The sequence below is a fragment of the Myxocyprinus asiaticus genome, chromosome 18, assembly GCF_019703515.2.
Source record: "Myxocyprinus asiaticus isolate MX2 ecotype Aquarium Trade chromosome 18, UBuf_Myxa_2, whole genome shotgun sequence".
Taxonomy (NCBI): Eukaryota; Metazoa; Chordata; class Actinopteri; order Cypriniformes; family Catostomidae; genus Myxocyprinus; species Myxocyprinus asiaticus.
In genome coordinates this window covers 24576943-24594288 of record NC_059361.1, presented here as the reverse complement: position 1 = coordinate 24594288, position 17346 = coordinate 24576943, and the positions used below count along the sequence as shown (strand labels likewise).

Sequence of the window (17346 nt, the reverse complement as noted above, 5' to 3'; positions counted from 1 at the left end):
TGCTCTTCTGTCTGTTGTTTTTCATGTCTGGAGTATAGTGTCTGGGTCCTGACTTCCTGTCTAGTTCATTTCCGGTCTGTGTAGGTACCCAGACATTCATACTCTTTGTCTGTCTCTCGAATCCGCGGATGCACATTGTGCACGCTTTGCGCCGCACACCTGGGCCGTGAGCTGTCTTCTTGTTTGTGCTGAGGTTCGGTCACTTCGGTAAGGGGTCGGGCGTGTGTGGCCAAACTCTTAGTGTCTGCTCTCGTCTTTTTTGTTGATTGGCATGAGTGTATAGTGCCTCATTGTCTTGGTGATGTGCGCTCATCCCAGTCGGATGTTTTGCCAGCTTGTGAGAGCACACGGCTTTGTTATTGTTTCTGTAGCGCCACGTGCTTCTCGGTCTGACGTCATACCCCACCTCCTTGTTTGCTCGTTATTGTTTTATTGTTAGCATCTGCGCTGGACTAACCCTCTTGATTTCTCTCCCTTGTAATGTTCTCTGTGCAGACCTGTGTTTTGTTCCTCTGCATTCCATTCTCCCTGTCACCTTCCTGTTCCAGTGCGGTCCGGTTGGTCCTTTTCCCCATTTTCCCTCAGCCCAGTCCTTGGATTACTTTTGTCCCCTTTGGGGTTATTTACGTTTTACCCCCTCATGGGAGTTTGTATATTAATAAAGTATTTTGGTTTAACTCTGCATTTGGGTCCTTACCTCTCTCCAAACTCCTGACAGCTGTAAACTTTTTATCGTGGTACTTTGGTGACTAGTTGGATGTATATAAAATAAACATATTCTGTGGTTTAAAAGACTGTATGAGTAACTGTTTGAGAGTTTTAAATTACAGATGCTTGTCCAGCACAGCCTGTGTCGGCACAAATGCCGATTTGAATCTACATTTACATTTATGCATTTGGCAGATGCTTTTATCCAAAGCAACTTACAGTGCCCTTATTGCAGGGACAATCCCCCTGGAGCAACCTGGAGTTAAGTGCCTTGCTCAAGGACACAATGGTGGTGGCTGTGGGAATTGAACCAACAACCTTTTGCTTACCAGTTCAGTGCTTTAGTACACTACACCACCAGAATCTGGCAGCTTGTAACATAATTGGCTGTTGCAGAAACACATATGTGTGACGGTACTCTATGGGGCCCACGTGACATATGTATGAAAGGGTTAATGTTAGACAGTTGTATTTGTACAGGTGAAGAAATAGATTTTAGAGCGCTGTTTGCTGTAAGGTTCTTGTCCTATTTTAGGGAAATACAGAAGGTGATTTTTGTTTGGGTTTAATTCAGTCTTTCTAGCAAGTTAGTCCACTGACGGCCATCTTCGGAACGCTCTCGGGCAGCTATTTACCTATGTAAACAAGCGTGATGCAAGAGCAGCTCCAGTCTACTTGAATTGGAAAAGACCAAAATCTCCATAATGGCTGGTCAAGATTATGATCAAAGAACATTTCAAATCAGTAGTACAATCTGACAATGCTGGAATCATAAAATGTGCTTCTTTACCTCAGATTACGCTAAAAACGCAATTTTCCCAGCTTGTATAGCTAATGCACATGCACCTTTTCGAATTGATTGACAGGTGATGTCTGTATCTAAAAAGTGTTTGGCTCTTTTATCTGTAAGGTGGGACTTCCTTTCTACATCCATTGACCATTGGACGTTCAAATTTCTCCCATTCATTTTAATAGTAGTGGCCCGTCTCTGCTAAATAGTCTCTGCTTTCAATATGTAATGGACAGCCTTAAGCCATAATGACCAGCTGATGTACATTATCCTGCTTATTACAAGGCTTATAACAACATAAATAAATGGACATGGGTCTGAGTTTACATTATTTTATTGCAGTTCTTGTAGATTAAATCTTCTGCTAATAACGTAGAAAACAATTAAGCAACAAGATGGGTACTGCAACAGTATAACAATATTAATTTATATATATATTACTATCTGCAATCCAAGTTACTTTTTTTATGGACTAGTTAGATAACATATTTAGCTACTATATAACATGTCTTCCCTACTGAAGAAGAAAAAAAAAAACAGATAGAAACAGAAATTCTACTGGTTGTAATGGGAATTATATTGGTTTTAACAGAAACCGATGGTCCCTGTGGGCCTCTATGTAACGTTTTGTAGTGATGAGGCGAGAGAGAGCAATGGATCAAATCGCAGGCTTGTTTAATGAGGACGATGAGGAAGGTGATACAATAAACATGATGAGTGCAAAGAACTAAACATACACATTTAACGTTACATCTTAACATAAACTCATACAAACTTAAGAACAAGAACTGACGATGAGCGCATGAAACAAGAGGGTATATATATATATATATACACATGGGTGACTGATGAGGGAATAGGGAACAGCTGAGGAAGAAGTGGAACAGATGGATGTGATGAGGGCAGTGCATCATGGGAATTGTAGTATGAGGCAAACTACAACAGAAGACAATAACGGTATCAAAATAACAGAGGGGTGATGACGAAGACGAAGTGGCTGGAGTGAAGACAATGATGACGTGACACTCTACTGGTAATGTACTGGCTTCTGTTGGTAGCGACATGAAAACCAATACAAACCATTAAATAATAGAATATGGCCTAAAACTCACTACACTCGTACACTGTACTGGAAAACCATTCAAATTTCTATGTTTTTTTCAGCAGGGTCTACATTCTCTCTCAAGTAGCTATTTGTGCATCTGGTTCCGTACCGGGTCCTTGATCTGTTAAAAAATTTTTGTTTTAAGTGGGGACTCCTGAGCTTCTAGCCATCTATCAAAGATTTTACTAAAGTCTTTCGAGGCCATTTTTACTACTATAACCAGCTTGAGTCATTACATGGTGCCAATTGGCTGGTCTGACTTGAGTTGAAAGGTCATCGTTCTATATTCACTGCATTTATACATCAATAATACAGTAAATGGATGTAATTGACATCTCAATGTTTGATGGATATGTACACAAATATATATGTAGTATTTGTAGTAAGTAAAGGTGCACTCAGTAAGTTTTTCTTTTACAGATGCCAATGTAGAAATTCACTATTCACAGCCAGTCAGGATTAATGAAATCCCTGAGTGAAAGTGTCCAATAACAGGGCGGTTACTGAGATTAAGCGAGTAGTATTCGGCTGGTCATGTGATCCAAATATAGCATCCCCCATGAGGGGACCCTCTCCATGTAGTATAAACAGCTTTTATAAGGTTATTGATATGACTGAAGTCTTCATCTCATGTGAGTGCTCATGATTTTAGACACTGGTTTCAAAATTACAATTCATTTCTTTAGAAGTAAAACTTTTTAAATGGGGAAAAAATTACAGAGTGCACCTTTAACATCATCATCAACAACAACAACAACAAAAATGATCTTCCAACAATGTGCCCTCTGTTATGCTATGCAGTGGGCTAAGTCATTAGTGTTGCATAACCTTGTGTGTGAGCCAGTGCTACTTATCATGTGTTACTGCAGTGACAGCAGCAGCCTGGAACAGCTATTCCAGCATAACCTCAGTATATACCATGAGAAATGTATACATGCACATCCTTAAAAATATTCTCCAATTATACACTTATAATTGTATTATAAGTGTATAATTGGTTACCTCAGTAAAGCTACAATGGACATGAAAACACAATAGAATATATGGACGAATAAATTGGTCCTATGGTAAAGAAAGACTTTCATTCTGCATAATATGTACCAAAGGCTAATTGGAAATGTTCTCATATTTGAAATGGGATGCCCCATATTTTGGTATAGCCTTCCCTTTTATCCCTTATCTGAGACCACTGTTTCTTTCTCACACAGTTGTTCAATGAAATTATGGACAAACGAGTTGCATTTTACCAGCATTTAAAGTCCACCTGCCCATATAACAGCCCTGAAGATCACTGAAACATCAACAGATATTCTACAAATAAAAAAAGGACTCAGGGAATAAAAGATAAAGAATAATCCTTACTTCCTAAAACCAAAAATAATTCAACTCAAGAAGAAAATGACATCAGGACACAGCTATCAAAAATCAGTTCACGTGAGGTGAAATATCCAGTTGAGAAGTCATCATAATTCTAAAAGCCTTTAACCTGATTGCTTGACTCTTGTGGGAATGTATGTAAGTTGTGGACCTTTGTCAAGTTTTATGCCTAACTTAATTTTGCACAAATGAAAACGGGGCTGTGAGGGACAGAAGTATGATGCAACATTGAAAGTAAGTCTTTCCAAACAAATTTCCTGGTGACAAAAAACTCTGGAAAACATGTTCTGTGACAATCACACCTAACATTTAAGTGATAGTTTACCCAAAAATTAAAATGCTCCTGTCATTTACTTACCCTCAAGCCATCCCAGATGTGTATGACTTTCTTTCTTCTTCTGAATATAAATGAAGATTTTTAGAAGAATATCTCTGCTGTGTAGGTCCATACAATGCAAGTGAATGGTGACCAAAATTTTGAAGGTCCAAAAAGCCTAAAAAGGCAGCATAAAAGTAATCCATAAGACTCCAGTGGTTAAATCTATACCTTCAGAAGAGATATGATAGGTGTGGTTAAGAAACAGATCAATATTTAGGTTCTTTTTTACTATAAATCTCCACTTTCCATTTCTCCTTTTGTTTTTGTTTTGGTTTCGCATTCTTCATGCATATTGCCACCTATTGGAATTTATAGTAAAAAAAGAGACTTGAATATTGATCTGTTTCTCACCAACACCTAACATATCACTTCAAAAGTCATGGATTAAACCACTGGAGTCATATGGATTACTTTTATGCTGCATATATGTGCTTTTTGGAGCTTCAAAGTTTTGGTCACCATTCAATTGCATTGTATGGACCTACAGAGCTGAGATATCTTCTAAAAATATTTGTTTGTCTTCTGCAAAGGAAAGAAAGTCATACACATCTGAAATGGCATAAGGGTAAATGATGAGAGAATTTTTATTTTTGGGTGAACTATTCCTTTAAGACTAATTTTTGTTTATCCCTCATAGTCTTGTTATTACTCACAAAAAATAAGATATGGCATCTAAGGCCTATTACAAGAATATAGTTGTTTTACATACAGATGAGTAGGGAGGAATGCATTCTTCCTTTTCAAGGCCCCAGATTTCTCATGACTTGCTCACCCTTTTTTTCTCAAATCCCATCGTGACTTTCATTAACAGACTGTGGGAGGAACAGCTTTCCAAATAGTCCTGAAGAGAGAGAGAGAGAGAGAGAGACAGAGAGAGAGAGAGAGAGAGAGAGAGAGAGAGAGAGAGAGAGAGAGAGTGCGCGCATCAGCTTTAGACCTGCTGCTTCATCACACTGGAGACCTGGACCAAAACAATACTGCTAAACTAATTAGATACAGCCAAATTACAACACAAATAAAACATAATTATATCATTTACTGGGAAACTCAAACACAAAAATTAAAATGCAGTGCTATCTGGCCCTAAAAATAGAATACACCATGGCAGACTATCTGTACACAGTGACAGACCAAAAATTGAGAGCCACCTTGACAAGGTACAGACTCAGTGGACACAACCTCACTATAGAAACGGGTAGACACAGGAAAACATGGTTGCCACAGGAAGAAAGGTTGTGTCCACACTGTGATCAGTCAAGACAGAGCTGCATTTTCTAAAAGAAAGCACAAAATACACAGCCATCCGGGAATTTTTAACCACAGAATTAAACATATTCACAGCACATTTGATCATTTAACAAACAAGAATGAAGTACAGTGAGTGAACTGACCTGAGTCTGCATCTCCAACATACTTTACTTTATTTCTTTCTAGTTTTTTTAGTAAAATTTTATTTTTCCTTTATGTGTAACTTTAAACTGGTGTAAATTTGTATTATTTAACATTATACTTTTTTACCTTATTTGTCAAGATTACATTGCATATAAAAAAAATGTTTTTCTTGTATTATGTACATTGTTTTGCACTGTTTTATTTGTATGTAGCTCAGCTGTAAACGCTTTGGCAATACGAATGTAAAAAGTTTGTCATGCCAATAAAGCACCTTAAAACTGAGAGAGAGAGAGAGAGAGAGTGAGTGAGAGAGAGATGTAAAGCCTGGGAATGGCCTTGAGCTGTAGAGGTGCCATAACAAGTCCAATTCTTGATATCAGCCTTAAACCACTATCTTCTATCAATGAGATAGAGACTAGAAAAGTGCATCAGTAGTATCTTCAAACAAACAAATTGGAGGCAGGCCAAAACTAAATAATGTGCCATTGAGACACTCATCTGTTTTAATGGTGTGTGTGTGGGTCTGTTGTCCTCCTACCAAACTTTGTTATCCTTGCATAGCACTAATGATGCAGCAGTTATCTCAGGTGCTGAGGCTGGCTTTGCCATTAGAATTGAGCTAGTGCTTTAGTGGGCTGGAACTGATGGGTGGTGTGTGCTATTAACTGCAACTTTTGCCACAGAAATCCATTTTGGGTAAGTCTTTCATTATGAACACTTTCATAAAGATGTTTTTTCACTTGCTTGTTGCATTCAGTCGCTAATGGTAAGATTGGGGACATTAATGTAATTTACAATAGGCTTGTTGAGTCATTTATTTCGATGTCCTGACTTGTTTGTATTTCAGTAGCTGAAATGACACTGAATTCTGAATTAATAAATTGTAGCGCATTAATATGAGGATCCTTCAACAATACCCATATTTGACTTTACCTTCCTTCTTCTCAGGGGAATCACGACCATGGAATGTAACAAAAATGGTTAAAAAATGTTACAATAAAAAAAAAAAAAAAAAAAAAAAAAAAAAGTAAACAAAAATTAATTAAACATTCACTTCATTCCAGTGCAGCTATTTTAAATGCCTCATTCAAAAGATTGACTTATATATATATATATATATATATATATATAGATGTTATATATATATATATATAAAGCAAAGAACAGTTAAACTACAGGTATTAAGGTGTTAGAGAGCCATCTTGTGGAAACAACTGGTCACGTGCTTTTAAAAACAGTATACCGATTGCCCTTAGCAAGCATAACAATTGCACTGTATTGTTAAGATTTTATGTCTGAAATAGTCAAATACATAGTGAATGTATTTGAAATCCTTAGTATGGTAGCAGTAGCTGCGTGTTTTGTCTGTCCATATTAAAACAGACCTGACAGAACAGCATTTTAGGAACCTCGTTGCATGCTAGCATACAAAAGTACTTTTTTTGTTGTTGGTGAAGATAATAAACTTTGTGTAGGCTATGCCTATACGTATTGCATATCATAACAGTTATATCTTTCTCACATTTACGTTCATGGTCTTATTGTGAACGAGTCATCGGTGCACCTTATTCCAAAGAAATTTAATGTTAGCCATTATGTATTAGTAGTCCATTCGCACAGAACGCGTTTTTTGCGTCCGTCCGTCCGTTTGAGCCCGTCTGTCTGTCAAAGCCGCTGCGATATTTTCAAGCATGTTTGATATTATCGCCACATAATCTTGTAGTGTGTAAGCGATGCAGCACAACTGCTAACTGCTCCAGCCAATCACATCTTATCATGCATCACTATATAGGAATGAAAAACCACAAGTTTGATCATAATTGTGTTTTATTGTTATAAACTAACAAGAATGAATTTTTCACAAATAAATAAATGGTCTGTGCACAATACTTGACATTGTACTATATTTTATTTACCGTCAACTTTTTTCCAAAACAAACATTTTCCCAATTGTTATTTCTACCATATTTTCATTTGTTTTTGTCTCCTCTTTTGTTTTTCAGACAAAAAAAATTCTTCATCCAGTGATCACACTAATTTCTCATGTGAAATTATGTGAGAAACCCTTTTTTCCACTGTTGGTGGAGCTTGAAAGCAAGGAAAGGAAACAAGGATACTCAGTTTCAGAAATGAGAAGTACCCGCTGTTTTTCAGCATCTTGTGCAGTCGTGCCACGCTTATTTTTGAATCCGTGTCAGGTTAATAATAACACAGTTCTGTTTACTCGTTGAGCTGCATCTAGCTTTTACTCAGCGCAACAATGCGTTCGGTCAGAAAGGCCCATTAGGTTGTGACAATCGTTTCCTGTCCATGTCAAGGGATCTCGAGTTCCCTGTGCTAACAATGCAGCTCAACACAGGTTGGATAATGAGCTGACACAAAGTGAACTAAATGAGATAAAATATAAAATGTTTTGCACATTTCTAAGTGTTTTTAAACACAATGAGCAGCCAAATGCTTGACTGCACACATGTTTTCACATTCAGACATAAAAGCAGATAAACACAAATGTCGGAAGTACAACTTCCCACCTCGGGAAATGAGATATGAGGTAAATAAATAAGAGGTGTATTCATATGTAGATTAAATGCCACTTGGCGATTGGCTGTCGAAGTGATTGCATCATCAAATTCCAGTGCTCATTCTCTGAGGTCTTGCCCTTCTCGAGGTGGATCTGACCAATCAGGTGCTTGGAGGACTTCTTTGCAGGGTGCTGCTCATAAACAGAGATAATAATGGAGCACTCTCTGATCTGTTGATCTGGCAGCACAAAGGTCAGGACCTCATTAAACACAGTCACTTCCCAGCGCCTCTTCTGTGTTGTCCTCTGATGTCGAAGTTTACATTGGTTGCAGATGACACTGGTCCTGGCATAGAGAACTATCAATATAAAGAAGAAAAAAACAAAACTAATCGGTTTGCTACATCACAGTGGATTTAAAGGAATAGTTCACCCTAAAATTAAAATTCTCTCATCCTTTACTCACCTGCATGCTGTTTCAAACTGGTATGACTTCTGAGAAACACAAACGAAGATATTTTGAAGAATGTATGAGGTGTTTTTGTCAATGGGGTCCAAGACTTTCAAGCACCAAAAAGGACATAAAGACAGCATAAAAGTAATCTAAATGACTCGAGGGGTTCAATCTATATCTTCTGAAGCGATATGATAGCTTTGGGTGAGAAACAAACCACAAATTTAGTCCTTATTCACTAAAAATCTTCCATTCCGCCCAGCTCTCCTATGCGTGCTCATGAAGCTTGTTCACGCATCCTTAAAGAAAATGCAACGTCTTATTAATGTAGTGTAATACTACCATGATGGTGTACTTGGCTACCGCGTGCAGTGTCAAAGCATTTTTTTTCATTTGGGCCGGATGTCATGATTTATAGTGAATAACTTTTTTGTCTTTTCTCATGCAAACTTATCATATCGCTTCAGAAGAAGCTGACTATACTGTAGCACTCAGATTGGATGGATTTCTTTTATGCTACCTTTATGTGCTTTTTGGAGCTTGAAAGTTTTGGACCCATTAACTTGCATTGTATGTAAAAACAAACAAAAACAAACAAACAAACAAACACCTAATACATTGTTTAAAATGTCTTCGTTTGTGTTCCAGAAACACTGAAAATCATACCAGATTGCTGAGTTTGGAACAGCATAAGGGTGAGTAAATGATGAGAGAATTATAATTTTTGGGTGAACTATTCATTTAATTTCAAATGCTTTTAAACGGTTCAATTTATGTTTTACTTTGATTTAATATTTCCTCACCTCTCTCTGTTTTATTGGGATAAGAGACTGTTCTGATCTTCAACACTCCTATCTCCAGCCTCTGAGATATAGGCATGTATTTCAGAGAAAGAAGCGCCTCACCAACCATATCCTACACAGTAAATACTACTGTTAGTTTTACATTTGGTCATTTCTAATGTGTTTAACTGGTATGAAACATACTTTTTTTGGTACTTGCAGATCCTGTTTTAACTCCAGGGGATATGAGATTTTCAAAATGTTCAGGGGTGCCCGGACCTCTCCCAAAATTCCATGTCTTGAGTATTTATCAAAATCCCTTACCTACAAGAAACCCAGTTATTACATCTAGACTTTGGCGTATTATCATTCTTTTTTAACAAAGTCCGTCAAAGATTGATCAAAGACAATTTAGTTGCCATTGCAAAGCCTGTTACTAACCTCAAATCTAACAGTGACTCTGGATACCTCCTCCTCAGCCAGAGCGCAAGAGAACTGATCTCCAAACACAGGACTGCAGCTCTTCTTCACTAGGCGCGTCTGCCACTCATGCAGCACACACTGTAGTGAACTCTGCTCCTCATCCTCTCTTTCTGCCCAGAGCAGCCGCACCCATACAAAGGGGTCCACACTGTGACTAAAGTCTCGCACTGTCAGGTCCTGGGCATCCAGTACTGTCACCACCAGTCTGGACTGCAGTTGATCATAGAACAGTGAAAAGCGCAGAGACCCCTGGATGTGCACTTCTTCTGGATCAGCCACGCTGGCCAGGTCTAGACAGCTGCCCAGATTGGAGTAGGAGGATCCAGGAGAGAGACTGTGGCTCAGATGGTCCAATTCCTCATAATGGACCATCTGATGGAGAGAGGATGTGTCTTATTTTCTATTATTCTTATGCGGTGTTTCCAAACCTTGTTTGAAATGTGTTCCTTTTAAGTCCTAGGCTCCCTTAAAGTGTTATATTGGGTATTATTAATATAATTAAAATAACTTTAAACGTACATTGCATTGGCTCCTCAGTCTCTTGTTAGGTGTTTAGAAATACAAACATGTGTTTTTCATTTATTTTGTTTGATCTATGTCAGAGCAAGCAGAATTTCAGAGGCAAACAAAGTCCAGAGTGGATGCATTCCTGGCTATGAAAATAATGTTGGTTTATTTTAATGTTTCTCACCTTAGCTTTTGGTGTTTGTGTAGCATATTGAAAACCTCCACTCTTAGCTGACAGGTCATCTGCTAACAAGATATTCACTGGAATCAAATGTTGACACAAATTCTGCATGACATGAGCTATGAAGCATGTGATCTAAGCTTTCTTGTCATTACATGCAATATAGTTACAATAAACAATACTGTTCCTCATATACATTTATATCAATAATATATCTTCAGTAATATTAAAGGTTATATATAACAACATCAGTACATTTGTTTGCATGAAAACTTACCTGTTCTTTGTGAAACAGGAAGCTGTGTACAGTAGTGGTAAATTTGCCATATTAGAAGACAGAAGGCTACAAGGAAAAGAGTAACAGATATACCCAAAATCAAATACTGAATTTCGTCTGGGAATGGCAGAATTTCTCCAAAGGACATGTCCGAAGAGGTAAAGAAAATCATGTCTCTCTGTCATGTACAGCCCTAGAAAAAAGACACAAAGTTATTTCAATTTGATTTAGTTATATCTACTTATATTAAGTCATAGTGATATATGTATGTAATTCAACCCTTGATATACTGTAATGTGTCTGTCTATTTTAGGCACTGATAAATTTGGAAATATACATTGTTTCAATGTATTAAATATATATTTTTTAAAGTAAAACACAAAAGACCCACCTTTTTAAGCTTGTATTTTTCTCCATGGTTCCATCGTCACGAATAAACTAAAACCACAGTGCATTCATATTCAACCACACTGTCATCAGAGAGTCATCACCTGACAGCTGATCAGCAAATACAAAACCAGTTTGATCACTTGTTCATTCAGTCTTAATTAAACAGGTTTCTTTTGCCCTCCCTGAATCTTTAGCTGAACAAGATGGATACAGTATGTTTCACTGGCAAGTGTAGAACTGCTTCTCTTCTCCTTTCTTTACTTTACCACTCATATGTGCAAATACAAAGGCCAGTTTATCACTGACCTGTATCCAAATTGCAAGAGCTTGCAAGATTAGATAATTGCTCATGAAACACTTTAAGACTTTCAGTGTTGAAGATTGGAGAACCTTCATTTGCCTCTTAAACAATAGTCATACCATTTGCCTCTTACATAATAATGTTCATATCAGAGGAATGTGTATGTGGTACTACCCTTTTCCAGGTTTCCACGTGTATTTGTAGTGCAATTTCCCTCTTCGTCTAACGGCCAAACACAGAGTCTAGAAAGGCCTTTCTTTTGAAACTTACACCAGATCAAGGCATGAATAAAACTGCCTATTTATCTTGTGATATTCTGAAGCAATGAACACTGTATGTAACAAACATTAAAAGAGTTGGATCTCTGGCTTCAAACTGCACAATGCACTGAGAGATAGCTATATATAAAAACAGGCATTGATCTGGGTTTATTAGTTTGAAATCAACATGTGTGCCTAAAAACCATCTTTTCCTCACATATACGGTTTTATGATGTATAATAACAAATTTGATAACAAAAAATACACAAAAGCGAAATGTCTATGCAATCTTTAATATGAAAAGATGGTCCCACTTTATATTATGTGTCTTTTTTTGTGTACTAACATTAAAATACATAAGATGCAATGTACTTATTGTGTAACTACATGTTGTTCTGCAAAATTCTCACAAGATTCACATTTGCTGCTACTGAGGTTGAGGTATGGATAGAATTAGGATTAGGATTAGGGTTTAGGGTAAGGGTTAGGAGTAAGGTTAACAGTGTAACTAAAGATGTAATTAAATGCAGGTACATTAAATGTAAGTACAATAAAACAACACGTATGTACATATAAATACATTGTATCAAATGCTGAAGTACACAGTAGTTAAAGACGCCTAATATAAAGTGGGACCGAAAAGATTTTTTAAAACATGTTGTAAACATTACACAACACAACTAAGTGAATCTTATAAAGGGAACAAGATATTCATGCTACAATCTGGAAAGGCACAATAATAACAGACACAGTAAGAGGCTCACCTCTGGTCCACCCATATCAGTGCGTATCCAGCCCAAACGCAGACCATACACAGGATCCCATCTGCCTCAAGGTCCATTGCCAAGCATCTGGTGACCATGTTTAGTGCACTCTTTTACAAGACAAATGCAACTCAGTATCTAAACCGATAAGTTCAGCATGAGCTAATTAAGGAATCAAATGTTCCTTTTCAGAGTGTTTGCCAGTTGAACAAAGTGAGCTGAGACACACTTAACTTTGATGTTCTGTAGGGGTACCAATTGAAAGTGTTGGCTTGATCACCCCAGTAGAGTTCCACTGAACCCAGCAGGGATGACATATTGATGACTGCTGTTCTGTAGATGCCCATGCCTGTTCCTTTAGCAGCTTCAATAGTGGAAACATGGCATGAACGACAAATCTGACCAATAAGTTGTTTAAGAAAGATGCTAAGAAAGTTGATTTGTGTGACATGATTACGTGCAATATTAAAACGGTAAATTATAGGCTAAATTGAAGTATAAAAATATTATTTATATGGCCTTCTACTGCATGCATTTAGATTGTGTATTTGTGTCCAGATTTAAACGGAAAAATGAAACCTTGGTGATCATCAATGGAGCAATAGTGTTGGAATGGAAGTTTTCCAACATTTTCTCTGCAGTGACTTTATAAAAGTATGTATACAACATTAATATCAGCATTGTTAATAAGACAGTTAAGATCCTCCTCTTGAACAAGCTGTTCCACCAGACGCGGCTCCGTCTATACTCTCTTGACTGATAACATCTAGTAACAGAAAAGACTACGATTAACAATCCAGAATGAGGTAAACTTCAAAAGCTTCCTCTAGACAAAACAGTGCCTCTGTGTACTTACCAAGTTTAATAATGTGTAAGTTTTGATGCTCTTCTTCCAGCATTTGCAATTCCTATAAAGCAAAAAGGTCTTTAGACTAAAAGACAGCAATGCCAAGATGTACAGTGAAAAAGGAGATATATTTTGGTCTGTTCTCACCCAAAATCAATTAAATCAATTAAGAAGATACAGATTTAAACACTTGGGTCATATGGATTACTTTTATGCTGCCTTTATGTGTTTTATGGAGCTTCAAAGTTTTGGTCACCATTCACTTGCATTGTATGGAACTGAGATATTCTTCTAAAAATCTTTGTTTGTGTTTAGCAGAAGAAAGAATGTCATACACAACTGGGATGTCATAAGGGTGAGTAAATGATTAGAGAATTGTCATTTTGGGTGAACCAACATTTAAAAAATAATAATGAAAATGATGTTCAACTACATCCAAAGTTGACAAACTTTAGCTAAAGTTAAGCTAAAGGGTTCATTGTTCCTTCCACATTAAAATGTGTCAAGTAAAAAAAAATTACATCATTAATGCAATGTAAGCATCATTAAAAAGTTTGTAAATACATCAATTTGGTGCTATATACATGTTATTACTGTATATTCCAGGCTTGAAATGCAACTCTTAGTTTTATTCAATATACTGTACAACAGGGGTCCTTGATATTAACCATGGGATCCTTGGCCTGAAAAAGGTTGAAAACCCTTGGTGTATGAAAAGAAGTGCCATCCATACACAGTGGATAGTATTGGACAGTAGGTAATTATGACATTTATTACTGTATGCGCACCTTGTATACTGCAAATGAGATGAACGATATCTAAGAGCTGGTTTCTAACATTTTTGTAGCACACTGAAGTATTTTACCACTTTACTTCTACTGTATGGTAGCGATTATCTTCCCTGAAGGAAACCTTCCAGTTGCCAGACTCTCAAATATTTGCAGACCGAGGCCTCGGCTAGCTACGGTGGTGACCATTAGATTTGAGCAGTTTTTAAATGCACGAGTTATTTTGTGGCTTTATTTGAGATAGCGAGTTTCGTTTCTTCATTTCTTTACATTAATGTCTATCTACGGCTTATGACCGTAGATCAGGATTCCTCAATAGGTGGCCCCAAATGTTTGGCACGAGCTAAAGGCCTGTTCACACCAAATCCGTGATGATTTTACGAGACAAACTTCAGACGAAAATTCTATACACAGTCTGTAAAAAAATAAATAAAAATGAATACAATTTCATCCCTGTACAGTAGGCGGCGCTGTTGCTGTTCTATAACATCTCTTTTGTTTTAAAACATGTCTTTTCTTTATCGAAATTATTGCAATAGTTTGTTATATTATCCTTAAGAACAATAACAATATTAATGCTAATAGGTCTAATAATCGAATCAGCAATTAGGGAAAATGCAGGGAGTTGAGCAGGAACAGTTGACTCGTATTGGAGGACATGGAGATCCAGATTGTTCATTAAAGTTTTTTTTTTTTTTTTTTTTTTTTTTTTTTTTTTTTAACAGCAGGCAAATTGTGTAGTTTTGTGTATCTGTATACAAACAAAAGGTTAATAATTTTTTTTTGAATAAATAAAACAGGCTACTAATACTGAGAAAAAGAACTAAGAAAAAATCTGAGCATTTATGCGTGACTCTTTTAATAATAAAAACAAAAATAATAATAAAAATAACAATAATAATAGCAGCAGCACAAACACTTTGTCATAACATCGAGTGCCATGGCTCTTGACTTTGTATTGTTGACAGAATTTGGCCCTTGGTGAAAACTAAATGGGGAACCCTGCCGTAGATGTAGTTTAGATTCTAAACAATAAAACATGGCACTGAAAATTATTTATAATTACAGTTATAAACTGTACATATAAATATTTGATATATATCGGAAGGAAATTGGTACTTTAATTCACCAAAGTGGCATTCAACTGATCACAAAATATAGTCAGGACATTACGGATGTAAAAATCAGCACCATCACTATTTGAAAAAAGTCATTTTTGATAAAATCTAGACAGGCCCCATTTCCAGCAGCCATCACTCCAACACCTTATCCTTGAGTAATCATGCTAAATTGCTAATTAGGTACTAGAAAATCACTTGCCATTATATCAAACACTGCTGAAAGCTATTTGGTTTGTTAAATGAAGCTTAACATTGTCTTTGTGTTTGTTTTTGAGTTGCCACAGTATGCAATAGACTGGCATGTCTTAAGGTCAATATTAGGTCAAAAATGGCAAAAAAGGAAACAACTTTCTCTAGAAACTTGTCAGTCAATCATTGTTTTGAGGAATGAAGGCTATACAATGCTTGAAATTGACAAAAAACTGAAGATTACATTCAAAAGTGTACACAACAGTCTTCAAAGACAAAGGACAACTGGCTCTAACAAGGACAAAAAGAGATGTGGAAGGCCAGATGTACAACTAAACAAGAGGATAAGTACATCAGAGTCTCTAGTTTGAGAAATAGACGCTTCACATGTCCTCAGCTGACAGCTTCATTGAATTCTACCTGCTCAACACCAGTTTCATGTACAACAGTAAAGAGAAGACTCAGGGGTGCAGGCCTTATGGGAAGAATTGCAAAGAAAAAGCCACTTTTGAAACAGAAAATCAAAAATAAAAGGTTAGAGTGTGCAAAGAATCTCAGACATTGGACAACAGATAATTGGAAAAGAGTATTATGGATCTTAACCCCATTGAGCTTTTGTGGGATCAGCTAGACTGTAAGGTGTGTGAGAAGTGCCCGACAAGACATCCACATCTATGGCAAGTGCTACAGGAAGCGTGGGGTGAAATGTCACCTGAGTATCTGGACAAACTGACAGCTAGAATGCCAAGGATCTGCAAAGCTGTCATTGCTGCACATGGAGGATTTTTTGATGAGAACTCTTTGAAGTAGTTTAAGAAGTTCTGATTTTTTTTTCTTCAAATTGTAATAGTAATTTTTCATCTTATTAATGTCCTGACTATACATTGTGATCAGTTGAATGCCACTTTGGTGAATAAAAGTACCAATTTCTTTCCTTAAGAGCAAAATCTGTACATTATTCCAAACTTTTGGCCGCCAGTGTGTGTGTGTGTGTGTGTGTATATATATATATATATATATATATATATATATATATATATAGTAAAATTATAAATAATACCCTAACCCTGCCATAGTTACTACAGTAACATATCCTATTGTATAACCAGAAAATATTAAATTCGGAGCTCCTTTTAACAGTTTAAAAAGCCCTCCTATTGTCTGAAGAAATGTTACCCTCCTATTGTCCTTCGGGTAATTTTTGACAAATATTGAAAACCATTAAAAATGCATACATTCTTGATTAGTGTACAACGGCACTAAAGATCCCCCTTAATGAAAATCTGTTTTATTGCAGTCCTAAAGTCTATAACAATAGGGGGAAATGATATAGTGTGAATATTAAAGGAGGAACATAATTTTAAACAATTTAAGAAAAAGTTTAAAAACTTGGCAAACTTTGGCAAAGGATGTCTCAATTTACTGTACATTTATTTCAATCACTTTTGACATTTTATAATATCTTAACAATATTACAAACATTTCTGATTAATTCTGCTTGTAGAAAATCAACAGTGTACATTTTTGAGTGTAGTGTACAATTCACAAATGAATCTCTATCGCCTTTTCCAGCAGTCAAAATGGGCCCACTCTGCACGTCTATTGCAACAAATCCATTCCTACCCACTGATGTCAATACAATTTTTGCAGTGTTACAGGGGTTTAGGAAGGTGCCTTAATGCTTATTTCTGCCATTTATTGATTTAAGACAGCATTATATTCAATAGGGC

At 36.6% G+C, this 17346-nt stretch overlaps 1 protein-coding gene across 3 annotated transcripts; it reads right to left on the bottom strand.

The window, feature by feature from the left end:
- Nucleotides 1-7591: 7591 nt before the first annotated feature.
- syt19 (synaptotagmin XIX) lies at nucleotides 7592-11513 on the bottom strand. Of its 3 annotated transcripts, none has more exons than XM_051724444.1 (7): nucleotides 11348-11513; nucleotides 10957-11149; nucleotides 10683-10759; nucleotides 9950-10363; nucleotides 9713-9832; nucleotides 9530-9641; nucleotides 7592-8631 (listed from the first exon to the last, which is right to left on the bottom strand). In XM_051724444.1, exons 2-7 carry the CDS (start codon nucleotides 11126-11128, stop codon nucleotides 8324-8326), a joined length of 1203 nt encoding a protein of 400 aa, XP_051580404.1. In that variant the 5' UTR covers nucleotides 11129-11149; nucleotides 11348-11513; the 3' UTR covers nucleotides 7592-8323. The 3 variants fall into 3 exon arrangements, with proteins under 3 accessions (XP_051580404.1, XP_051580405.1, XP_051580406.1); XM_051724445.1 differs by having other exon boundaries at nucleotides 10683-10744; XM_051724446.1 differs by having other exon boundaries at nucleotides 10683-10741.
- Nucleotides 11514-17346: the final 5833 nt, after the last annotated feature.

Bases quoted from the DNA above. Each gene is read 5' to 3' on its own strand.
- syt19 (XM_051724444.1), bottom strand. From the start codon at position 11,128: ATGATTTTCTTTACCTCTTCGGACATGTCCTTTGGAGAAATTCTGCCA. The intron at 10,364-10,682 runs GTGAGAAACATT...TCTCTCCATCAG, and splicing joins CACAAACACCAAAAGCTAAG to ATGGTCCATTATGAGGAATT. The intron at 8,632-9,529 runs GTGAGGAAATAT...TTATATTGATAG, and splicing joins TCCCAATAAAACAGAGAGAG to TTCTCTATGCCAGGACCAGT.